General features: G+C 42.6%; 2 long non-coding RNA genes and 9 gene segments (V, D, J or C); 10 read left to right on the top strand and 1 right to left on the bottom strand.

Annotated features, from left to right (window-relative positions):
* Window positions 1-291: 291 nt before the first annotated feature.
* Window positions 292-1063, top strand: LOC128454661 (T cell receptor alpha variable 26-2-like). The segment is given in 2 exon segments: window positions 292-484; window positions 597-1063. Coding segments are annotated over 2 exon segments (441 nt in total).
* A 6168-nt stretch (window positions 1064-7231) lies between these two features.
* On the bottom strand, window positions 7232-10193 carry LOC128454228 (uncharacterized). Its single transcript, XR_008341613.1, has 3 exons — window positions 10098-10193; window positions 8111-8211; window positions 7232-7908 (listed from the first exon to the last, which is right to left on the bottom strand). It is a non-coding gene; the product is annotated as an uncharacterized LOC128454228 (long non-coding RNA).
* Window positions 8320-8890, top strand: LOC128454220 (T cell receptor alpha variable 3-like). The segment is given in 2 exon segments: window positions 8320-8386; window positions 8487-8890. Coding segments are annotated over 2 exon segments (459 nt in total).
* On the top strand, window positions 8839-9665 carry LOC128454223 (T cell receptor alpha variable 18-like). The segment is given in 2 exon segments: window positions 8839-9026; window positions 9148-9665. Coding segments are annotated over 2 exon segments (435 nt in total).
* LOC128454227 (T cell receptor alpha variable 26-1-like) lies at window positions 9580-10911 on the top strand. The segment is given in 3 exon segments: window positions 9580-9758; window positions 9871-10057; window positions 10675-10911. Coding segments are annotated over 3 exon segments (246 nt in total).
* A 1040-nt stretch (window positions 10912-11951) lies between these two features.
* LOC128454225 (T cell receptor alpha variable 12-3-like) lies at window positions 11952-12750 on the top strand. The segment is given in 2 exon segments: window positions 11952-12128; window positions 12341-12750. Coding segments are annotated over 2 exon segments (426 nt in total).
* Window positions 12751-16572: 3822 nt separating this feature from the next.
* LOC128454451 (T-cell receptor alpha chain V region CTL-F3-like) lies at window positions 16573-17531 on the top strand. The segment is given in 3 exon segments: window positions 16573-16772; window positions 16985-17379; window positions 17469-17531. Coding segments are annotated over 3 exon segments (498 nt in total).
* Window positions 17532-18084: 553 nt separating this feature from the next.
* Window positions 18085-18922, top strand: LOC128454218 (T cell receptor alpha variable 26-2-like). The segment is given in 2 exon segments: window positions 18085-18164; window positions 18265-18922. Coding segments are annotated over 2 exon segments (513 nt in total).
* Window positions 18923-19558: 636 nt separating this feature from the next.
* LOC128454221 (T cell receptor alpha variable 26-1-like) lies at window positions 19559-21488 on the top strand. The segment is given in 2 exon segments: window positions 19559-20987; window positions 21100-21488. Coding segments are annotated over 2 exon segments (444 nt in total).
* Window positions 21489-21925: 437 nt separating this feature from the next.
* LOC128454450 (T cell receptor alpha variable 12-3-like) lies at window positions 21926-23066 on the top strand. The segment is given in 3 exon segments: window positions 21926-22064; window positions 22277-22651; window positions 23035-23066. Coding segments are annotated over 3 exon segments (447 nt in total).
* A 303-nt stretch (window positions 23067-23369) lies between these two features.
* Window positions 23370-24990, top strand: LOC128454229 (uncharacterized). Its single transcript, XR_008341614.1, has 3 exons — window positions 23370-23455; window positions 23556-24635; window positions 24748-24990. It is a non-coding gene; the product is annotated as an uncharacterized LOC128454229 (long non-coding RNA).
* The last annotated feature ends 335 nt before the right edge of the window (window positions 24991-25325 follow it).

Raw genomic sequence — 25325 nt, 5'->3', positions numbered from 1 at the left:
ACAAGTCAACGATTTCCCAAAGCTTCTCCTGCAACGATTCTCAACACAAGCAGATAATCCAGCAGAAAGACAGAGGGACAGAAGAACAGATGCTGCTGTCAACCAGACCTCATTTCCTCTGAAGATCCAGAAGCTGCAGCTGTCTGACTCTGCTGTGTACTACTGTGCTCTGCAGCCCACAGCGACAGGAAACTACACAACTCTGTACAAAAACCTGTGGAGCAAACACACAACTCCACATGACAGGTTTGTGTGTTTGAGCTGAAAGCTGCAGAATAAAGCGACGTGTGGTTTAGGTGTTGGTAACAAGCAGTGATATGAGAGGACGCACAGAGAGGGAGGAGCAACACTGTCAAAGAGCAGAGCAGAAAAGACCTCCTGCTCTGCTGCATTCAATATCTACAGCAGACCTCAGATAGTGTCTGTAAGATGTTCCCTCTGCGTCACGCTGGAGTCTGGCCTTTGTTTCTCTTCATCCTGAAAGGTCGGTCAAAGCAGGAATAACAAATGTCTTCAGAGGATCTGTTTCTAGAAACCACTGGAACAGACAGTCAGAGTTTAACATGGTCTTTGACCACATGTTTCTGTTCCTGTAGGTGTCAGCTGTGATGAACTGACTCCAGACCAGACTGCAGAGTTCAGTGTAGAAGGCAGCTCTGTTACTCTGTCCTATAACTCCTCCAAAGTGAACCCAGCGGATTATTTCTTCTGGTATCGACAGAATCCAGGACAAGCTCCAGAGTTCCTCCTCTCACACTCTGCTTCAGGACAAATACCAGCTGCTCCAACCTCTGGACTGAAGATTAAAGTGGAGCAGAACCAAATCCACATGATCATCTCCTCTGCTGCAGTGACAGACTCTGCTGTGTACTACTGTGCTGTGAAGCCCACAGTGACAGGAAACTACACAACTCTGTACAAAAACCTGTTGAGCAAACAAACAACTCCTCATCCTCCACTAGAGGGAGTCACTCACTGTTAAACCTCAGTGGTTTGTGATGACGTTTGTTTCATAATAAAACAAATTCTAACAATCATCAGGTTCTGTAGGATATTTCTTAAATGTGTGGTGCACCACAGGGTTCAATGCTGGGTCCTCTCATCTTCACTTTACATGTTGAGTTTGGATCATTATTTTTCTAAAATCATTAATTTCATGGTTTTGTTGAACATGTTTATAGTAAAGTTCCACTGAAGTCCAGTGATTATGACAGAAGGTTTGTCACATGTGGAGTTTTGGTCTCAAACACCTTCAGACTTTGTGTGAGTCTAGAACTTAGATCCTTTTACTCGTCACTTAATGTCTTTAAATCAGGTGAAATCAAATCTACACTGTTGGTTGATGTCAAGTATTAAAGTGACACTGAGCTGTTTTTTCTTTATCAGAAGAATAAAGTTTAGCGATGATGAAAAACTGTCGTTGCTACTTCAGGAGTTTAAAACAGGTTCGTGTTGTGTTGGCAAAGTGTTTAAAGTGATGGACGCTTTAAATCATCTCAGCTACTTTCTGTAACTTCTGTTATAAAGACCAAACACCATTGCCCTTAGGCAACCTGATGAGTTTCAGTTATAGTGCGAGGTAGACTTACTCACAAGTTATCCCTCTATGCAGATGACTTGCTATTATATACATCTAACCCTGTGACTGCAGTTCCCTCAATTGTCAATACTCTAAATCATTTTTGGAAAATATCTGGCTAAAAAATGAATCTCCAGAGGAGTGAAATGTTCCCTCTCTATCAGGCTCCCTCTCAAATTTCCCCATCACATTTCCCATTCAAAGTAGTAAAGACGGGATTTAAATACCTTGGAGTAGAAATCACGCCCACTTTTTTCACTGCTATGTATCAAGAGCTTGGGAGTGCTCCTTGAAAAGTGTAAACAAGATATGGTGAGATGGTCCAGCCTGCCGCTCTCCTTGGTCGGTCGAGTTAACCTAATTAAAATGATTTAGTTACCAAAATTCCTTTACCTCTTCTAAAACATTCCCATCTTGACAAGGAAAAGTTTTTTTTAAACTTTGGACCAATGCATAGCGTCATTCAGCTGGAGTGGTAAATCACACAGGATCAAAAGACAATCGCTTGAAAGACCCAAAGGGCTTGCTGGCTTGGCGTTTCCGAATTTTATATATATTATAACTGGGCCTGTAATATCCAGAAAATATTGTTCTGGATTGAGGACTATCAACCTGACAGCAGTGAGGCCTGGATTCATCTTGAGTGCACAGGCGGCCCGGTCCACTTGCGCTCTGTCTTATGCGCTCCGTCCCCTCCGACCCCACATACCCGACTCTTCTCCAACCCAATTGTCCTTAACTCAGTTAGAATCTGTTCGAATGTAAAAGACATTTCAACCTGTCTACAATGTCAATTCACCCCCAAGTTGTCAATAATGACTATTTCCCACCCTCTACCTTGGACTCAGCTTTTAAAATCTGGATGGCAAAAGGCATCACTTCCACACGTAGCCTCTTTTTTCAGGGCAAACTTGGATCATTCGCACAACTCTCTGAGAAGTTCGACCTGCCACATGACATTTTGTGCAGAAAAACATTGCTTCATTTCCAAATTTACCAGCAGATAACACAACTGACAATCTTCTCACTTTGACTCCACACCGTAAAGGCTTAATTTCAGTCCTTCACAATCAAATCTGCAACATCTCCTCCTAGTCACTGCAAGAAACTAGAACACTTTGGGAAGAAGACCTAGGGGTGGTCCTGAGAGAAGATCAGTGGCAGGCTGCGCTAAACTTAGTTCACACATCATCCCCCTGCGCTAGACACAGCTTAATTCAACTCAAGATCATCCTGAGAGTTCACTGGACCAGGGCTAAACTTGCCAAGATTTCCCCTGATGTTGACCCCTCTTGCCCCGCTGTAAAAGTCAACCAGCTGATCACATTCATATGTTCTGGTCTTGCCCTCTCCTTAGAACATTTTGGGCAGACATCTTTCATGCTTACTCTACAGTTTTTGATGTGGTCATCCCTCCAAACCCATTATGTGCCATTTTTGGCTTTACTGATGAAACTCGTCCTCTTAAGGGCCCATGTTGTCAAAGCTTTCACCTCTCTGCCTTCCTGACCTCTGATACTACTCCTATGGAAGGAACAAACACCTCCCATATTCAGTAGATGGATTAGAGACACCATGTCTGTCTTGAAACTGGAGAAAATCTGATATATGCTGAAAGGTTCCATACAGAGCTTTGAGAGAATCTGGACCCCTTTCTAGTGGAACTATGAGATCATACAAAGCCCAGTGCAAGAGAAAGATTAGATGGCAACCACCATATACATCTATATATAAAAATATATATTCTAAAGTCTCTCTTAATGTATGTACTTCTGCTGCATAGGGTAGGCTGGCTGGGGGTGGGTGGGTCTTTCTGTGGGTAGGGGTATAACCATTAGATTGCTGTCCATGGGTTCCATGGACAGCATAACACCAGAGAGTACTGAAGAAGTAGTTTCAGAGGGAAGACACATCAACCTGACCTGTAAATATGACGGATCCATCAACAACATCCAGTGGTACCGACAACAGCAGAGATCCAGACCAGAGTTCCTGCTCTACATCACAAAGGAAGGATCCATTCATCCAACTCTGTCTGATTTCTCTGCTCACATCAACCAGACTGAGAAACGAGTCAAACTGCAGATCTCTTCTGCTGCAGTGACAGACTCTGCTGTGTACTACTGTGCTCTGCAGCCCACAGTGACAGGAAACTACACAACTCTGTACAAGAACCTGTGGAGCAAACACACAACTCCTCATCCTCCACTAGAGGGAGTCACTCACTGTTAAACCTCAGTGGTTTGTGATGACGTTTGTTTCACAATAAAACAAATTCTAACAATCATCAGGTTCTGTAGGATATTTCTTAAATGTGTGGTGCACCACAAGGTTCAATACTGGGTCCTCTCATATTCACTTTACATGTTGAGTTTGGATCATTATTCTTCTAAAAATCATCAATTTCATGGTTTTGTTGAACATGTTTATATTAAAGTTCCACTGAAGTCCAGTGATTATGACAGAAGGTTTGTCACATGTGGAGTTTTGGTGTCAAACACCTTCAGACTTTGTGTGAGTCTAGAACTTAGATCCTTGTTCTGTGTAATTGATGAAAGCAGCTGAATTTAAATCTCTCTGTTCTGCCTCTGATGTTCACCATCTAGTATTTGATCAGACTCTCTTTCCTCACCAGTTGACGTTGGTAGTAGTGTTGTGCAAAAGTGCTTAAAAAGTGTTACCATAGAATGGTGTGCCTTTAGGCACTCAATAAATTTGGTTATCAAAATAAAATATAAACATTAATGTATATTAAAAATATTAAAATTAAATCATAAACAGTTTTCCTATTTTAACTGCATGAAACTTAATACTGACTGTCCGTACAGGATTTAACTGTTGTGTTGGTTATGGCTGTGAGGAGCGAGCTCTTGGTCGCCTGTGTCCCGGCTCAGAACTGTAATGATCTGCGGAGCCAGGCTCTAAGTGGATTTCAGAGGCGCTGTCATTGTGTGCTCGGTCATAACCATATTCTGAACTGTACTCAGAGATGCTGTCGTCATCTTCTGAGTAGAGGTTGTTTGTCTGGGCCAGAATGTCAGAGTACGGCTTCCTGCAGCTTCTACTGTGGGAATGCCTATCTCTGGGAACTTGATGGACAAGGCGGATACGCTCTGTGTCCCCACACTGCCTGCTGTCACCCCCCCTCGTTTTGTGGTGAGGGTGAAGTTTCGAGGCTGTGGATAAATGTGACACCTTGGTGTTTGTTCTGACAGGCTTGGTTGCACCAACTGTAGCCTTGAGAGTGATAACAGTTTCCCAAGTCACCTGTGACATCTTTCTTCTCTTCTGCATTGAAGGTTTTCCTTCCTGGGTCATCAGTACAACATGTGTGCGTATACATGGATGTAAATTGGGTAAGAACATGGCCTTGAAGGTGGGATTTTCTTCTAGGCCTGGTTCGTTCTTTCCCTGAAAATAAACATGCCTCAAACGTCTGAAATAATCCTTGGGATTTTCACAAAGTGAATGTTTAATTTCGGATGCTCTGACAATGGCTGTTATCTCATCAGCAGTAGAAGAGAATTCCTCGACTACTGTCAGGAGCTCTCTGTAGTTACTGGTGACACTGGAAGGAAGTGACTGAATTAACTTGTGAACAGCTGTAGAGCTGGTTTTTAACACAAGTCTAACCTTCTCTCTTTCTGTTGCAGTTGGCACATCACTTAAGCTGAGATCTAGTTCTCTAAAGTAATTATCAATGTTGTGATCACAGTTGTCTGGATCAAATGTTCAATATCTTCAGCTAGAAACTCCAGCAACTTGAAGTGCGGACACTGTGAGGTCCGGCTGCGTGCATCACCTGCTACAGGTCTCTCTGGTTGAGGGGGAGGTGCTAAAACATTTTTGAATGTTGAAGTCCCCCCTTTCGAGAGTTGTGCATGGAAAAATGTGTCATGCAGCAGTGGATGAGAAGTGTATGAGGCACAATGTGTTCTTGAAGATAAACTACATGTGTCATCAATGTCAGTCTCAGAGTCAGAAAGATGGGCGGTTAGGAAGCTGTTACCTCTTCCTGTCAGTGGAGGATCAGAAAGTGACTTCATTCCCAAAGACTTCGGGTCGGATGGGATTCTGTCCCATCTTGGGAGTGAAGAGGGAGTTAACTGTAAACTATCAGAGGAGTATGAATCGGAATAACCAGAATCGCATTGGTTCAAAAACTGATGTGAGGCCGCGCCTTCTAATCTAAGTTTTAACAATTCCTCCTTGTGTGAAAACAGATCTGACTCTGCTGAGTGCAGGTCTTCCAAATAGTGCAGAGTTTTCTTACTAGCAGTCTGAACCTCCTGGAGGAGAAAAGCATTTTGTGCTCTAAGGGCATTTACCTCCTGTTCCATGGCTGCTGTGCTCTGACAGGCAAGGTTGATTTGCCTGTGGAAATTAAGAATCATACATCTCAACAATGGACCCTTTGATGCTGTTTGTGCATCACACCTGTCGTTCAGTAGAGAATCTATTTCTTTATTACAGTCATTGAAGTTCAACTTGTTGATGAATTCAGGATAGCCAGGGGTCAGGCTTGGTGCTAGGGAAGAAACAAACTGTTCTACACAGGGATTCTCCATTGTTGGGTCTGAAATTTAAGGATTAGATTTAAATTTATGAATCAAAAACAGTGTGAATGGCTTTGGTGTTGCGATGGCAGACACCTTGTAGTGTGGATTTGATCATACACTAGCCTAACCAAAACTATGGTGAGTAAAACAATTCACCAAACTTTGTATCACAATAACTGATATGCAGGGCAGTAACAGTTAGGGGTTCTATAAATTCACAGGGCTGTGAGCACACTGTGGCTCTTTCTCATGTTCTCTTATCCAACTTGGGCTGATATGCTAGGCAGTAACAGCCAGGTACAAGCTCTGTTACATAGGGCCGGTGGCACGCTATGTCCTAATTCAAAAGCATTTAACAGTTACAGGCAATTTCGCAGCTTGACCAGTTAACATTGAATATGTGATATTCAAATGTTAAAAGAAATTCTTAAAATTTCAACAAAGAACGTTCAACTAGAATTATTAGCAACAATGGCAATCTTTTAGGGTAACACTATGATGACTTAAAATGGTAGTTCTTAATAATTAATTATTAATAAACATTTAATTTATGAATAAATAAAATTTCACCACAATGCACTTGTTTTTAAATACGGTTGAATGTCTACTCCGGTAGCAGACTAGAGGAATTGAATTCAAATCTTTGGTTTTACGGAAAATTCCAAATTTACTTATTAAAACAGATTAACATTGCTTAGTCATGATTTTTTTTTCAACTGTACTCTGCCTTACACGGGGCACCATTCATGTTGTGCAATAGTGCTTTAAAAGTGTTACCATAGAATGGTGTGCCTTTAGGCACTCAATAAATTTGGTTATCAAAATAAAATATAAACATTAATATTTAAAATATTAATATTAAATCATAACTTTAATTGGTTAAAGTTGTCTCCCGGAACACCACCCTTCAAAGAAGGGAAAAGATAGCCAGTTTATAGAATAAGATCAGTCTCATTTAGATCTAGTTCGATTAGAAATCTCAATATTTTACTATTAAAGATGATATAATGAACAGTGAAGGCTATGGAGTTCTTAACAGTGTAACGGTTGGCATAATTCCCTTATGCAACATTAATGACAGAACATTTGTGAAAGAAGAACATTTATTATGAACATAATAAAGTATAAAAACACAAATTACTAAACAATCAAACTAACAAGGAGGTGTATATGAGTGTTTGTGTGAATGTAAATTTGGGGGCCTCCCAAAATTGCTGACCTCACACCTTTCTAGAATGCTGTCAAAATGGTGGTTTAATCCCCTAAAATAAGAGTCCCCCCCCCCCCCCCCCTTCTTCTGAGGTGGCTTTACGGCCAAGGGGGATTGTTAAATTAGGTGAAATGCTATGCGTGTCTGTGTAGATCTTAATCAGAGAATGCCAGAGTCAGAGAGACCTACAAAGGAAGTCTGTGAAGGGCCTATCTAACATTAGCTTTAATATAACTTAGAACACAATATCAGAAACACATATTAAACTTATAAACACACACAGAATCAAATAAACAGTCTTGCTTAGCGCAGTATAATTATTAAGCCCAGATTGTTACCAGTCCGAGATACAAGGAAAAGAGGTTGCTGTTCAGTAGCAATTCGGTGAAGTCTCCGGTTGGTCGAGAGGTTTCTGCCTTAGCGGTTCTGTTGAGCTGTGAAGCTCCGTTGCTTGTTGAAGTTTTCCTGCAGGACATCGCGTCGCTACAAGGAGTTTGTAGAGCTTGAAGGGCGAGGAGATTTCCTTGAGAAGGTGAGCTGGAAGCTAGACCTTTGACCTCCTGTTGTTGGTGGGAAGAGAAGTGAAGCTGGGGCAGCCCTAGGTTTATATATTATATATATATATATATTATATATTATATATTCACAAAAACCAACAGTAGTGATGCAATGATTTCCACTCATCATTAGGTTTATAAAACATTATCATCTCATGTTTCCAAACCTTGAAGAGGGGATCCATCTTTTCACCACCTCAGTTACCTTTGTTGAAGTTCAGGTTGAACAAGATCCCTCAAATACAAATCCCAGCTGCAGCTTGAACAAACTGTTGCTCCCAGTGTGGAGGAAGAGAAAGTCCAGATCTAAGAGGAGACGCAGAGATTCAGGGAGGAGCTGAGCTGCTACTGAACTATAGAAGAGAGAGGAGCTTCCATATTCAGACCAGTTCAATCTACAAGGCATCAACATCACCTGGATTCAACATGCTCTCACTGCATCAGGCTCTATCTTCTCTACTGCTTCTCTCCACTCTAACAGGTTTGTTACATTATACAGAACAAAAATGTTCAATTCCTAAAACTTCACAGAGTGAATTGTGTTTGAATCCTTAAACAACAGAGTTACTTTTCTCCTTTAGCAATCAGCTGTGAAGAACTCACACCGGTCCACAATGAAGAGTTCAGTGCAGAAGGCAGCTCTGTTACTCTGTCCTATAACTCCTCCAAAGTGAACCCAGGGGATTATTTCTTCTGGTATCGACAGAATCCAGGACAAGCTCCAGAGTTCCTCCTCTCAAAATATGCTTCAGGACAAGAAGCTGCTCCAACATCTGGACTGAAGATCCAAGTGGAGCAGAACCAAATCCACATGATCATCTCCTCTGCTGCAGTGACAGACTCTGCTGTGTACTACTGTGCTGTGAGGCCCACAGTGACAGGAAACTACACAACTCTGTACAAAAACTCCAGCTGCCAGAAGCCTCCTCTCCTCACTGCTCACCTCAGCTTCTTCCCTCCACTAGAGGGCGATATAAGTCAGTAGGTGTGCGTGATAACTGCTGTGAGGAGACCACGTGTCAGACTGAAGGTTGAACCTCAGCGAGTTCCTCCTGTGGAGTTAAACCTTGTTGTGGAGATGGAACATCGGCTCTGGATGATTCTTGCTGCTCTGGTCTTTAGTAAGAAATAAAACACAACATGATTCCACGTGAAGCAGTTGAACATGTTACTGATCTGGTGTCAGTCAGAAATCCTCTTTCTTGATTTGTCTCTTCCTCTCCATGTTGTGTTGTTCCTCAGAGTGTGATGGAGACGACAGAGTGATGCAGCCGAGCGGAGGCCTCACTGCTGCTGAAGGAGAGACACTCACACTGGGTTGTACTTTTCAGACCAATGATCCAACTCCAACTCTGCTCTGGTACAAACAACAAGTCAACGATTTCCCAAAGCTTCTCCTGCAACGCTTCTCAACACAAGCAGATAATCCAGCAGAAAGACAGAGGGACAGAAGAACAGATGCTGCTGTCAACCAGACCTCATTTCCTCTGAAGATCCAGAAGCTGCAGCTGTCTGACTCTGCTGTGTACTACTGTGCTCTGCAGCCCACAGCGACAGGAAACTACACAACTCTGTACAAAAACCTGTGGAGCAAACACACAACTCCACATCACAAGTTTGTGTGTTTGATCTGAAAGCTGCAGAATAAAGCGACGTGTGGTTTAGGTATTGGTAACAAGCAGTGATATGAGAGGACGCACAGAGAGGGAGGAGCAACACTGACAAAGAGCAGAGCAGAAAAGACCTCCTGCTGTGCTGCATTCAATATCTACAGCAGACCTCAGATAGTGTCTGTAAGATGTTCCCTCTGCGTCACGCTGGAGTCTGGCCTTTGTTTCTCTTCATCCTGAAAGGTCGGTCAAAGCATGAATAACAAATGTCTTCAGAGGATCTGTTTCTAGAAACCACTGGAACAGACAGTCAGAGTTTAACATGGTCTTTAACCACATGTTTCTGTTTCTGTAGGTGTCAGCTGTGATGAACTGACTCCAGACCAGACTGCAGAGTTCAGTGTAGAAGGCAGCTCTGTTACTCTGTCCTACAATTTCTCCAGGACAATAACTGGTAATGATTATTTCTTCTGGTATCGACAGAATCCAGGACAAGCTCCAGAGTTCCTCCTGTACATCTCAGGGTTCAATGTGACAAGAAGGTCAGATTCTCTGAAGTCAGAAACAAGGTTCTTCACTCACCTGTCAGGAGATGATGTCAAACTGCAGATCTCCTCTGCTGCAGTGACAGACTCTGCTGTTTACTACTGTGCTGTGAAGCCCACAGTGACAGGAAACTACACAACTCTGTACAAAAACCTGTGGAGCAAACACACAACTCCTCATCCTCCACTAGAGGGAGTCACTCACTGTTTAACCTCAGTGGTTTGTGATGACGTTTGTTTCACAATAAAACGAATTCTAACAATCATCAGGTTCTGTAGGATATTTCTTAAATGTGTGGTGCACCACAGGGTTCAATGCTGGGTCCTCTCATCTTCACTTTACATGTTGAGTTTGGATCATTATTCTTCTAAAAATCATATATTTCATGGTTTTGTTGAACATGTTTATAGTAAAATTCCACTGAAGTCCAGTGATTATGACAGAAGGTTTGTCACATGTGGAGTTTTGGTCTCAAACACCTTCAGACTTTGTGTGAGTCTAGAACTTAGATCCTTGTTCTGTGTAATTGATGAAAGCAGCTGAATTTAAATCTCTCTGTTCTGCCTCTGATGTTCACCATCTAGTATTTGATCAGACTCTCTTTCCTCACCAGTTGACGTTGGTAATAGTGATGCAACGATTTCCACTCATCATCAGGTTTATAAAACATGATCATCTCATGTTTCCAAACCTTGAAGAGGGGATCCATCTTTTCACCACCTCAGTTACCTTTGTTGAAGTTCAGGTTGAACAAGATCCCTCAAATACAAATCCCAGCTGCAGCTTGAACAAACTGTTGCTCCCAGTGTGGAGGAAGAGAAAGTCCAGATCTAAGAGGAGACGCAGAGATTCAGGGAGGAGCTGAGCTGCTACTGAACTATAGAAGAGAGAGGAGCTTCCATATTCAGACCAGTTCAATCTACAAAGCACCAACATCACCTGGATTCAACATGCTCTCACTGCATCAGGCTCTATCTTCTCTACTGCTTCTCTCCACTCTAACAGGTTTGTTACATTATACAGAACAAAAAGGTTCAATTCCTAAAACTTCACAGAGTTAATTGTGTTTGAATCCTTAAATAACAGAGTTACTTTTCTCCTTTAGCAATCAGCTGTGAAGAACTCACACCGGTCCACAATGAAGAGTTCAGTGCAGAAGGCAGCTCTGTTACTCTGTCCTATAACTCCTCCAAAGTGGACCCAGGGGATTATTTCTTCTGGTATCGACAGAATCCAGGACAAGCTCCAGAGTTCCTCCTCTCACACTCTGCTTCAGGACAAATACTAGCTGCTCCAACCTCTGGACTGAAGATTAAAGTGGAGCAGAACCAAATCCACATGATCATCTCCTCTGCTGCAGTGACAGACTCTGCTGTGTACTACTGTGCTGTGAGGCCCACAGTGACAGGAAACTACACAACTCTGTACAAAAACCTGTGGAGCAAACACACAACTCCTCATCCTCCACTAGAGGGAGTCACTCACTGTTAAACCTCAGTGTTTCTTATGATCCAGTCCAGATTCTTTGTTGTGATGATTAAACAGATGAATAACCAGCAGATTATTTTCTATATAAAATAACAGAGATTCTCAAAGATGAGGAGATGCTGAGTCATGTTCACTGTGTCATGTGTTGTTATACTTGAGGCATCGACCTATATTGTCCCGTCTCTGCTGTTTTATCTTTAAAGTTGAAACTGGTTCAAAACCACAATTGGACAAATCACAAGACGTATAATACTGAACTCTACTGTTGCAGTTTCATCGGTTTCCCTGAAGCTGGAGTCGTCTCCATGTACGAATCGTTTCACAGCAGTAACAGGTGGTTAGCTGGCCCCGCCCACTGACGTCCAACTGGACCAATGAGATTGTTGGAGTGTCCAGTGCAGAGATGTTGGAGGAAGTCAAAGCACAATGATCTGGATGTTGAGGACGACTGTGCAGCAGAGAGGCTGCTGAGTGGTTTCATTCTCCTGCAGTGGAAGAACATTGTTCATCTGTTTGGCTTCAACTACGAAGACTAAGACATGTTGCTTCACCTCTTTCTGTTTCCATCTCCCTTCATAGGTGAGTTCTACAACTAGTCTCTGTCTCACTGAACCTGTGGAATCATCATAACCTTTCTTCTGCATTTCATGACAGGAGGTTTATTTGTGGAGTCTAACAATTTACTCTGTGGAAAAATCTTCACATTTATTAGAAGAAGTCAAGAACCTGTTGAGTCTCTTGATGTTTGATTCTCTTCAGACTCACTGACATGAATAATCCTCATCTTGCAGCCATGGGTTCCATGGACAGCATAACACCAGAAAGTACTGAAGAAGTAGTTTCAGAGGGAGGACACATCAACCTGACCTGTAAATATGACGGATCCATCAACAACATCCAGTGGTACCGACAACAGCAGAGATCCAGACCAGAGTTCCTGCTCTTCATCACAGAGGAAGGATCCATTCATCCAACTCTGTCTGATTTCTCTGCTCACATCAACCAGACTGAGAAACGAGTCAAACTGCAGATCTCCTCTGCTGCAGTGACAGACTCTGCTGTGTACTACTGTGCTCTGCAGCCCACAGTGACAGGAAACTACACAACTCTGTACAAAAACCTGTGGAGCAAACACACAACTCCTCATCCTCCACTAGAGGGAGTCACTCACTGTTAAACCTCAGTGGTTTGTGATGACGTTTGTTTCACAATAAAACAAATTCTAACAATCATCAGGTTCTGTAGGATATTTCTTAAATGTGTGGTGCACCACAGGGTTCAATGCTGGGTCCTCTCATCTTCACTTTACATGTTGAGTTTGGATAATTTTTTTTCAAAAATCATGAATTTCATGGTTTTGTTGAACATGTTTATAGTAAAATTCCACTGAAGTCCAGTGATTATGACAGAAGGTTTGTCACATGTGGAGTTTTGGTCTCAAACACCTTCAGACTTTGTGTGAGTCTAGAACTTAGATCCTTGTTCTGTGTAATTGATGAAAGCAGCTGAATTTAAATCTCTCTGTTCTGCCTCTGATGTTCACCATCTAGTATTTGATCAGACTCTCTTTCCTCACCAGTTGACGTTGGTAATAGTGATGCAATGATTTCCACTCATCATCAGGTTTATAAAACATGATCATCTCATGTTTCCAAACCTTGAAGAGGGGATCCATCTTTTCACCACCTCAGTTACCTTTGTTGAAGTTCAGGTTGAACAAGATCCCTCAAATACAAATCCCAGCTGCAGCTTGAACAAACTGTTGCTCCCAGTGTGGAGGAAGAGAAAGTCCAGATCTAAGAGGAGACGCAGAGATTCAGGGAGGAGCTGAGCTAGTACTGAACTATAGAAGAGAGAGGAGCTTCCATATTCAGACCAGTTCAATCTACAAAGCACCAACATCACCTGGATTCAACATGCTCTCACTGCATCAGGCTCTATCTTCTCTACTGCTTCTCTCCACTCTAACAGGTTTGTTAAATTATACAGAACAAAAAGGTTCAATTCCTAAAACTTCACAGTGTGAATTGTGTTTGAATCCTTAAATAACAGAGTTACTTTTCTCCTTTAGCAATCAGCTGTGAAGAACTCACACCGGTCCACAATGAAGAGTTCAGTGCAGAAGGCAGCTCTGTTACTCTGTCCTATAACTCCTCCAAAGTGGATCTAGGGGATTATTTTTACTGGTATCGACAGAATCCAGGACAAGCACCAGAGTTCCTCCTCTCAAAATATGCTTCAGGACAAGAAGCTGCTCCAACCTCTAGACTGAAGATCCAAGTGGAGCAGAACCAAATCCACATGATCATCTCCTCTGCTGCAGTGACAGACTCTGCTGTGTACTACTGTGCTGTGAGGCCCACAGTGACAGGAAACTACACAACTCTGTACAAAAACCTGTGGAGCAAACACACAACTCCTCATCCTCCACTAGAGGGAGTCACTCACTGTTAAACCTCAGTGGTTTGTGATGACGTTTGTTTCACAATAAAACAAATTCTAACAATCATCAGGTTCTGTAGGATATTTCTTAAATGTGTGGTGCACCACAGGGTTCAATGCTGGTTCCTCTCATCTTCACTTTACATGTTGAGTTTGGATCATTATTTTTCTAAAATCATTAATTTCATGGTTTTGTTGAACATGTTTATAGTAAAATTCCACTGAAGTCCAGTGATTATGACAGAAGGTTTGTCACATGTGGAGTTTTGGTCTCAAACACCTTCAGACTTTGTGTGAGTCTAGAACTTAGATCCTTTTACTCGTCACTTAATGTCTTTAAATCAGGTGAAATCAAATCTACACTGTTGGTTGATGTCAAGTATTAAAGTGACACTGAGCTGTTTTTTCTTTATCAGAAGAATAAAGTTTAGCGATGATGAAAAACTGTCGTTGCTACTTCAGGAGTTTAAAACAGGTTCTTGTTGTGTTGGCAAAGTGTTTAAAGTGATGGACGCTTTAAATCATCTCAGCTATTTTCTGTAACTTCTGTTCTCAAGACTAAACACCATTGCCCTTAGGCAACCTGATGAGTTTCAGTTATAGTGCGAGGTAGACTTACTCACAAGTTATCCCTCTATGCAGATGACTTGCTATTATATACATCTAACCCTGTGACTGCAGTTCCCTCAATTGTCAATACTCTAAATAATTTTTGGAAAATATCTGGCTAAAAAATGAATCTCCAGAGGAGTGAAATGTTCCCTCTCTATCAGTCTGCCTCTCAAGTTTCCCCATCACATTTCCCATTCAAAGTAGTAAAGACGGGATTTAAATACCTTGGAGTAGAAATCACGCCCACTTTTTTCACTGCTATGTATCAAGAACTTGGGAGTGCTCCTTGAAAAGTGTAAACAGGATATGGTGAGATGGTCCAGCCTGCCGCTCTCCTTGGTCGGTTGAGTTAACCTAATTAAAATGATTTAGTTACCAAAATTCCTTTACCTCTTCTAAAACATTCCCATCTTGACAAGGAAAAGGTTTTTTTAAACTTTGGACCAATGCATAGCGTCATTCATCTGGAGTGGTAAATCACACAGGATCAAAAGGCAATCGCTTGGAAGACCCAAAGGGCTTGCTGGCTTGGCGTTTCCGAATTTTATATATATTATAACTGGGCCTGTAATATCCAGAAAATATTGTTCTGGATTGAGAACTATCAACCTGACAGCAGTGAGGCCTGGATTCATCTTGAGTGCACAGGCGGCCCGGTCCACTTGCGCTCTGTCTTATGCGCTCCGTCCCCTCCGACCCCACAGACCCGACTCTTCTCCAACCCAATTGTCCTTAACTCAGTTAGAATCTGGTCGCAGTGTAAAAGACAGTTCAACCTGTCTTCAATGTCAATTCAAACCCCAGTTGTCAATAATTACTATTTCCCACCCTCTACCTTGGACTCAGCTTTTAAAATCTGGATGGCAAAAGGCATCACTTCCACACGTAGCCTTTTTTTTTAGGGCAAACTTGGATCATTCGCACAACTCTCTGAGAAGTTCGACCTGCCACATGACATTTTGTGCAGAAAAACATTTCTTCATTTCCAAATTTACCAGCAGATAACACAACTGACAATCTTCTCACTTTGACTCCACACCGTAAAGGCTTCATTTCAGTCCTTTACAATCAAATCTGCAACATCTCCTCCTAGTCACTGCAAGAAACTAGAACACTTTGGGAAGAAGACCTAGGGGTGGTCCTGAGAGAAGATCAGTGGCAGGCTGCGCTAAACCTAGTTCACACATCATCCCCCTGCGCTAGACACAGCTTAATTCAACTCAAGATCATCCTGAGAGTTCACTGGACCAGGGCTAAACTTGCCAAGATTTCCCCTGATGTTGACCCCTCTTGCCCCCGCTGTAAAAGTCAACCAGCTGATCACATTCATATGTTCTGGTCTTGCCCTCTCCTCAGAACATTTTGGGCAGACATCGTTCATGCTTACTCTACAGTTTTTGGTGTGGTCATCCCTCTAAACCCATTATGTGCCATTTTTGGCTTTACTGATGAAACTCGTCCTCTTAAGGGCCCATGTTGTCAAAGCTTTCACCTCTCTGCCTTCCAGACCTCTGATACTACTCTTATGGAAGGAACAAACACCTCCCACATTCAGTAGATGGATTAGAGACACCATGTCTTTCTTGAAACTGGAGAAAATCAGACATATGCTGAAAGGTTCCATACAGAGCTTTGAGAGAATCTGGACCCCTTTCTAGTCGAACTATGAGAGCATACAAAGCCCAGTGCAAGAGAAAGATTAGATGGCAACCACCATATACATATTTATATATAAATATATATTCTAAAGTGTCTCTTAATGTATGTACTTCTGCTGCATAGGGTAGGCTGGCTGGGGGTGGGTGGGTCTTTCTGTGGGTAGGGGTATAACCATTAGATTTGTGATGTGTAATTGTAGAATTGTATTGATTACCCCCCAAAAAACAATAATAAAGTGTCAAACATAAAGACCAAACACTAACAGAATAAAGACTGGCCACGCCCACTTCGCTCTAACTCGACCAATGAGATTGTTGGAGTGTCCAGTGCAGAGATGTTGGAGGAAGTCAAAGCACAATGAGCTGGATGTTGAGGACGACTGTGCAGCAGAGAGGCTGCTGAGTGGTTTCATTCTCCTGCAGTGGAAGAACATTGTTCATCTGTTTGGCTTCAACTACGAAGACTAAGACATGTTGCTTCACCTCTTTGTGTTTCTATCTCCCTTCATAGGTGAGTTCTACAACTAGTCTCTGTCTCACTGAACCTGTGGAATCATCATAACCTTTCTTCTGCATTTCATGACAGGAGGTTTATTTGTGGAGTTTAACAATTTACTCTGTGGAAAAATCTTCACATTTATTAGAAGAAGTCAAGAACCTGTTGAGTCTCTTGATGTTTGATTCTCTTCAGACTCACTGACATGAATAATCCTCATCTTCCAGCCATGGGTTCCATGGACAGCATAACACCAGAAAGTACTGAAGAAGTAGTTTCAGAGGGAAGACACATCAACCTGACCTGTAAATATGACGGATCCATCACCAACATCCAGTGGTACCGACAACAGCAGAGATCCAGACCAGAGTTCCTGCTCTTCATCACAGAGGAAGGATCCATTCATCCAACTCTGTCTGATTTCTCTGCTCACATCAACCAGACTGAGAAACGAGTCAAACTGCAGATCTCCTCTGCTGCAGTGACAGACTCTGCTGTGTACTACTGTGCTCTGCAGCCCACAGTGACAGGAAACTACACAACTCTGTACAAAAACCTGTGGAGCAAAGACACAACTCCTCATCCTCCACTAGAGGGAGTCACTCACTTTTTAACCTCAGTGGTTTGTGATGACGTTTGTTTCACAATAAAACAAATTCTAACAATCATCAGGTTCTGTAGGATATTTCTTAAATGTGTGGTGCACCACAGGGTTCAATGCTGGGTCCTCTCATCTTCACTTTACATGTTGAGTTTGGATCATTATTCTTCTAAAATCATTAATTTCATGGTTTTGTTGAACATGTTTATAGTAAAATTCCACTGAAGTCCAGTGATTATGACAGAAGGTTTGTCACATGTGGAGTTTTGGTGTCAAACACCTTCAGACTTTGTGTGAGTCTAGAACTTAGATCCTTGTTCTGTGTAATTGATGAAAGCAGCTGAATTTAAATCTCTCTGTTCTGCCTCTGATGTTCACCATCTAGTATTTGATCAGACTCTCTTTCCTCACCAGTTGACGTTGGTAGTAGTGATGCAATGGTTTCCACTCATCATTAGATTTATAAAACATGATCATCTCATGTTTCCAAACCTTGAAGAGGGGATCCATCTTTTCACCACCTCAGTTACCTTTGTTGAAGTTCAGGTTGAACAAGATCCCTCAAATACAAATCCCATCTGCAGCTTGAACAAACTGTTGCTCCCAGTGTGGAGGAAGAGAAAGTCCAGATCTGAGAGGAGACGCAGAGATTCAGGGAGGAGCTGAGCTGCTACTGAACTATAGAAGAGAGAGGAGCTTCCATATTCAGACCAGTTCAATCTACAAAGCACCAACATCACCTGGATTCAACATGCTCTCACTGCATCAGGCTCTATCTTCTCTACTGCTTCTCTCCACTCTAACAGGTTTGTTACATTATACAGAACAACAAGGTTCAATTCCTAAAACTTCACAGTGTGAATTGTGTTTGAATCCTTAAATAACAGAGTTACTTTTCTCCTTTAGCAATCAGCTGTGAAGAACTCACACCGGTCCACAATGAAGAGTTCAGTGCAGAAGGCAGCTCTGTTACTCTGTCCTATAACTCCTCCAAAGTGAACTCAGGGGATTATTTCTACTGGTATCGACAGAATCCAGGACAAGCTCCAGAGTTCCTCCTCTCACACTCTGCTTCAGGACAAATAGTAGCTGCTCCAACCTCTGGACTGAAGATCCAAGTGGAGCAGAACCAAATCCACATGATCATCTCCTCTGCTGCAGTGACAGACTCTGCTGTGTACTACTGTGCTGTTGAAGCCCACAGTGACAGGAAACTACACAACTCTGTACAAAAACTCCAGCTGCCAGAAGCCTCCTCTCCTCACTGCTCACCTCAGCTTCTTCCCTCCACTAGAGGGCGATATAAGTCAGTAGGTGTGTGTGATAACTGCTGTGAGGAGACCACGTGTCAGACTGAAGGTTGAACCTCAGCGAGTTCCTCCTGTGGAGTTAAACCTTGTTGTGGAGATGGAACATCGGCTCTGGATGATTCTTGCTGCTCTGGTCTTTAGTAAGAAAGAAAACACAACATGATTCCTCGTGAAGCAGTTGAACATGTTACTGATCTGGTGTCAGTAAGAAATCCTCTTTCTTGATTTGTCTCTTCCTCTACATGTTGTGTTGTTACTCAGAGTGTGATGGAGACGACAGAGTGATGCAGCCGAGCGGAGGCCTCACTGCTGCTGAAGGAGAGACACTCACACTGGGTTGTACTTTTCAGACCAATGATCCAACTCCAACTCTGCTCTGGTACAAACAACAAGTCAACGATTTCCCAAAGCTTCTCCTGCAACGCTTCTCAACACAAGCAGATAATCCAGCAGAAAGAAAGAGGGACAGAAGAACAGATGCTGCTGTCAACCAGACCTCATTTCCTCTGAAGATCCAGAAGCTGCAGCTGTCTGACTCTGCTGTGTACTACTGTGCTCTGCAGCCCACAGCGACAGGAAACTACACAACTCTGTACAAAAACCTGTGGAGCAAACACACAACTCCACATGACAGGTTTGTGTGTTGGGACATGGTTTTTGTGCAAACCACAGGCCTCCTTTCAGTCAAAACTTTAAACAAGCACGCCACATGTTCTGGAGTGGACTCAATCCCCCAAGGTGCAACATGTTTTCTTTGTCTCAAGAAAGCCAAAGAACTCAGTCCCCCAGGATGTAACAGGATGCTGCATGTCCTGTGGTCTGGACAACATCACACAAAGGTGTCAAGAACCACCAGGGTCAACTCCTATTGGTCACTATGAACCAGGACCCGTGAGGTCACGGGCCGAAATAAGGAGAGGTCTCCCCCAAAGTCTTCCTCTTTCTCCAATCCCTCTGAGGGCAGAAGGTTGCTCCAGCTCTTTTCCACAACTCTTCAAGGAGTGAGGCTGCCGGCCTTTCTCCTCCTGCATCGGTGAGAGGGAGAAACCTGATTTCTCCAGCTCAACCCTTCTCTTCGCTCCAAAGAGAGGAACACAAAGGTCGAGCTTCCAGCTCACCTTCTCAAGGAAACCTCCTCGACCTTCAGGCTCTACAACTCCTGGCAGCGACTCAATGTCCTGCAGGTAAGGATTTCGAACAAGCAACGGAGCTTCACAGCTCAACAGAACCGCTAAGAGAGGAACCTTTAAACCAACCAGAGACTTCACCGAATTGCAAACGGGACATCAACCTCTTTCCTTGTCCCTCGGACTGGTAACACAATCTGGGCTTAATAATTATAAATGCTAAGGAAGACTGTTTATTTGATTCTGTGTGTGTTTATAAGTTCGATATGTGGTGTGATGTTGTGGCTACAAGTTAAATGAAAGCTAATGTTAGATAGGCCCTTCACAGGTTTCCTTTGTAGGTCTCTGATTCTTGCACTCTCTGATTTAACATCCACACAGACACACATACCTCTACACCTACTTATCTACTTCCCATCTCCAGAAGAAAGGGGGGGGGGGGGGGGGGGCTATCTTATAGCCCACAGGAAGGCATTACCCTTTTGGTCAACCACCATTTTGAGAGCCCCTAATTTACATTTCACACACACACACTCACTCACATACACATCCTTGTTAGTTAGTACGTTTTTTTAGTAATTTGTGTTTTTATACTTTTATTTTCATAAAAACATGTTCTCTTTCACAAATGTTCTGTCATTAATGTTGCATAAGTGAATTTTGCCAACCGTTACACTGTCATGAACTCCATAACCTTCACTGTTCATTATATAATCTTTAATAGTAAATATTGAGATTTCTAAACGAACTAGATCTGAATGAGACTTAATCAATAAATTGTCTATCTTTTCCCTTCTTTGAAGGGTGGTGCCCCGTGAGAACTTTATTCAACTAAATTTATGATCTAATATTAATATTTTAAATATTAATGTTTATATATTTTTTTGATAACCAAATTTATTGAATGCCTAAAGGCACAACATTCTATGGTAACACTTTTTAAGCACTATTGCACAACATGTGTTTGAGCTGAAAGCTGCAGAATAAAGCGACGTGTGGTTTAGGTGTTGGTAACAAGCAGTGATATGAGAGGACGCACAGAGAGGGAGGAGCAACACTGACAAAGAGCAGAGCAGAAAAGACCTCCTGCTGTGCTGCATTCAATATCTACAGCAGACCTCAGATAGTGTCTGTAAGATGTTCCCTCTGCGTCACGCTGGAGTCTGGCCTTTGTTTCTCTTCATCCTGAAAGGTCGGTCAAAGCAGGAATAACAAATGTCTTCAGAGGATCTGTTTCTAGAAACCACTGGAACAGACAGTCAGAGTTTAACATGGTCTTTAACCACATGTTTCTGTTTCTGTAGGTGTCAGCTGTGATGAACTGACTCCAGACCAGACTGCAGAGTTCAGTGTAGAAGGCAGCTCTGTTACTCTGTCCTACAAGTTCTCCAGGACAATAACTGGTAATGATTATTTCTACTGGTATCGACAGAATCCAGGACAAGCTCCAGAGTTCCTCCTCTCACACTCTGCTTCAGGACAAATACTAGCTGCTCCAACCTCTGGACTGAAGATCCAAGTGGAGCAGAACCAAATCCACATGATCATCTCCTCTGCTGCAGTGACAGACTCTGCTGTGTACTACTGTGCTGTGAAGCCCACAGTGACAGGAAACTACACAACTCTGTACAAAAACCTGTGGAGCAAACACACAACTCCTCATCCTCCACTAGAGGGAGGCACTCACCGTTAAACCTCAGTGTTTCTTATGATCCAGTCCAGATTCTTTGTTGTGATGATTAAACAGACGAATGACCAGCAGATTATTTTCTTTATAAAATCACAGAAAGTCTCAAAGATGACAAGATGCTGAGTCATGTTCACTGTGTCATGTGTTGTTATACTTGAGGCATCGACCTATATTGTCCCGTCTCTGCTGTTTTATCTTTAAAGTTGAAACTGGTTCAAAACCACAATTGGACAAATCACAAGACGTATAATACTGAACTCTACTGTTGCAGTTTCATCGGTTTCCCTGAAGCTGGAGTCGTCTCCACGTACGAATCGTTCCACAGCAGTAACAGGTGGTTAGCTGGCCCCGCCCACTGAAGTCCAACTGGACCAATGAGATGGTTGGAGTGTCCAGTGCAGAGATGTTGGAGGAAGTCAAAGCACAATGAGCTGGATGTTGAGGACGACTGTGCAGCAGAGAGGCTGCTGAGTGGTTTCATTCTCCTGCATTGGAAGAACATTGTTCATCTGTTTGGCTTCAACTACGAAGACTAAGACATGTTGCTTCACCTCTTTGTGTTTCTCTCTCCCTTCATAGGTGAGTTCTACAACTAGTCTCTGTCTCACTGAACCTGTGGAATCATCATAACCTTTCTTCTGCATTTCATGACAGGAGGTTTATTTGTGGAGTTTAACAATTTACTCTGTGGAAAAATCTTCACATTTATGAGAAGAAGTCAAGAACCTGTTGAGTCTCTTGATGTTTGATTCTCTTCAGACTCACTGACATGAATAATCCTCATCTTGCAGCCATGGGTTCCATGTACAGCATAACACCAGAAAGTACTGAAGAAGTAGTTTCAGAGGGAAGACACATCAACCTGACCTGTAAATATGACGGATCCATCACCAACATCCAGTGGTACCGACAACAGCAGAGATCCAGACCAGAGTTCCTGCTCTTCATCACAGAGGAAGGATCCATTCATCCAACTCTGTCTGATTTCTCTGCTCACATCAACCAGACTGAGAAACGAGTCAAACTGCAGATCTCCTCTGCTGCAGTGACAGACTCTGCTGTGTACTACTGTGCTCTGCAGCCCACAGTGACAGGAAACTACACAACTCTGTACAAAAACCTGTGGAGCAAACACACAACTCCTCATCCTCCACTGGAGGGAGTCACTCACTGTTAAACCTCAGTGGTTTGTGATGACGTTTGTTTCACAATAAAACAAATTCTAACAATCATCAGGTTTGTAGGATATTTCTTAAATGTGTGGTGCACCACAGGGTTCAATGCTGGGTCCTCTCATCTTCACTTTACATGTTGAGTTTGGATCATTATTCTTCTAAAATCATTAATTTCATGGTTTTGTTGAACATGTTTATAGTAAAATTCCCCTGAAGTCCAGTGATTATGACAGAAGGTTTGTCAAATGTGGAGTTTTGGTGTCAAACACCTTCAGACTTTGTGTGAGTCTAGAACTTAGATCCTTGTTCTGTGTAATTGATGAAATCAGCTGAATTTAAATCTCTCTGTTCTGCCTCTGATGTTCATCATCTAGTATTTGATCAGACTCTCTTTCCTCACCAGTAGACGTTGGTAGTAGTGATGCAATGATTTCCACTCATCATTAGGTTTATAAAACATGATCATCTCATGTTTCCAAACCTTGAAGACGGGATCCATCTTTTCACCACCTCAGTTACCTTTGTTGAAGTTCAGGTTGAACAAGATCCCTCAAATACAAATCCCAGCTGCAGCTTGAACAAACTGTTGCTCCCAGTGTGGAGGAAGAGAAAGTCCAGATCTAAGAGGAGACGCAGAGATTCAGGGAGGAGCTGAGCTGCTACTGAACTATAGAAGAGAGAGGAGCTTCCATATTCAGACCAGTTCAATCTACAAAGCACCAACATCACCTGGATTCAACATGCTCTCACTGCATCAGGCTCTATCTTCTCTACTGCTTCTCTCCACTCTAACAGGTTTGTTACATTATACAGAACAAAAAGGTTCAATTCCTAAAACTTCACAGAGTGAATTGTGTTTGAATCCTTAAATTACAGAGTTACTTTTCTCCTTTAGCAATCAGCTGTGAAGAACTCACACCGGTCCACAATGAAGAGTTCAGTGCAGAAGGCAGCTCTGTTACTCTGTCCTATAACTCCTCCAAAGTGAACCCAGGGGATTATTTCTTCTGGTATCGACAGAATCCAGGACAAGCTCCAGAGTTCCTCCTCTCACACTCTGCTTCAGGACAAGAAGCTGCTCCAACCTCTGGACTGAAGATCCAAGTGGAGCAGAACCAAATCCACATGATCATCTCCTCTGCTGCAGTGACAGACTCTGCTGTGTACTACTGTGCTGTGAAGCCCACAGTGACAGAAAACTACACAACTCTGTACAAAAACCTGTGGAGCAAAGACACAACTCCTCATCCTCCACTAGAGGGAGTCACTCACTGTTACTCTCACAACCTGAGCCACTGCACCAACCTCACATCAGGTGAACTGATTTGGTCCAAGATGTTACGACACATACACCAAACCAGTTTTCAGCAGAACCTCCACAGACTCCACAGATTTTAGTTAAAGCCTCAAATACCGAGTGTCTTCATCCTCCCATCACTCAGCAGCCTCACAGGAAGCAGCGGGAGAGAAGCTCACAAATGACAAGTTCAGTGGAAAAAGACGATTGAGATCAAGTTAATTAAATGAGATTCAACTGAGAAAACTTGAACAGCAACATGTGTAGGAAATGTAAAACCAACTGGTCCAATGTTTCAGGATCTCAGAGAATTTGGAATCATTTGAATATGAACGTTGATGCTGTCATGTGGCTTTTCAGACAATATCTTACAAGACACTTTATTGTTCAGAAATGTGTCACAAGTCCAAGAAAGAAACAGAAAACTGATCCAATGACAGGTTTGTGTGTTTGAGCTGAAAGCTGCAGAATAAAGCGACGTGTGGTTTAGGTGTTGGTAACAAGCAGTGATATGAGAGGACGCACAGAGAGGGAGGAGCAACACTGTCAAAGAGCAGAACAGAAAAGACCTCCTGCTGTGCTGCATTCAATATCTACAGCAGACCTCAGATAGTGTCTGTAAGATGTTCCCTCTACGTCATGCTGGAGTCTGGCCTTTGTTTCTCTTCATCCTGAAAGGTCGGTCAAAGCAGGAATAACAAATGTCTTCAGAGGATCTGTTTCTAGAAACCACTGGAACAGACAGTCAGAGTTTAACATGGTCTTTAACCACATGTTTCTGTTCCTGTAGGTGTCAGCTGTGATGAACTGACTCCAGACCAGACTGCAGAGTTCAGTGTAGAAGGCAGCACTGTTACTCTGTCCTACAAGTTCTCCAGGACAATAACTGGTAATGATTATTTCTTCTGGTATCGACAGAATCCAGGACAAGCTCCAGAGTTCCTCCTCTCACACTCTGCTTCAGGACAAATACTAGCTGCTCCAACCTCTGGACTGAAGATCCAAGTGGAGCAGAACCAAATCCACATGATCATCTCCTCTGCTGCAGTGACAGACTCTGCTGTGTACTACTGTGCTGTGAGGCCCACAGTGACAGGAAACTACACAACTCTGTACAAAAACCAGTGGAGCAAACACACAACTCCTCATCCTCCACTAGAGGGAGTCACTCACTGTTAAACCTCAGTGGTTTGTGATGACGTTTGTTTCACAATAAAACAAATTCTAACAATCATCAGGTTCTGTAGGATATTTCTTAAATGTGTGGTGCACCACAGGATTCAATGCTGGGTCCTCTCATCTTCACTTTACATGTTGAGTTTGGATCATTATTTTTATAAAATCATTAATTTCATGGTTTTGTTGAAC

The sequence above is a fragment of the Pleuronectes platessa genome, chromosome 13 (assembly GCF_947347685.1).
Source record: "Pleuronectes platessa chromosome 13, fPlePla1.1, whole genome shotgun sequence".
Taxonomy (NCBI): Eukaryota; Metazoa; Chordata; class Actinopteri; order Pleuronectiformes; family Pleuronectidae; genus Pleuronectes; species Pleuronectes platessa.
The sequence above is the reverse complement of the archived record's forward strand: the minus strand, read 5'-3'. Positions and strand labels throughout refer to the sequence as shown.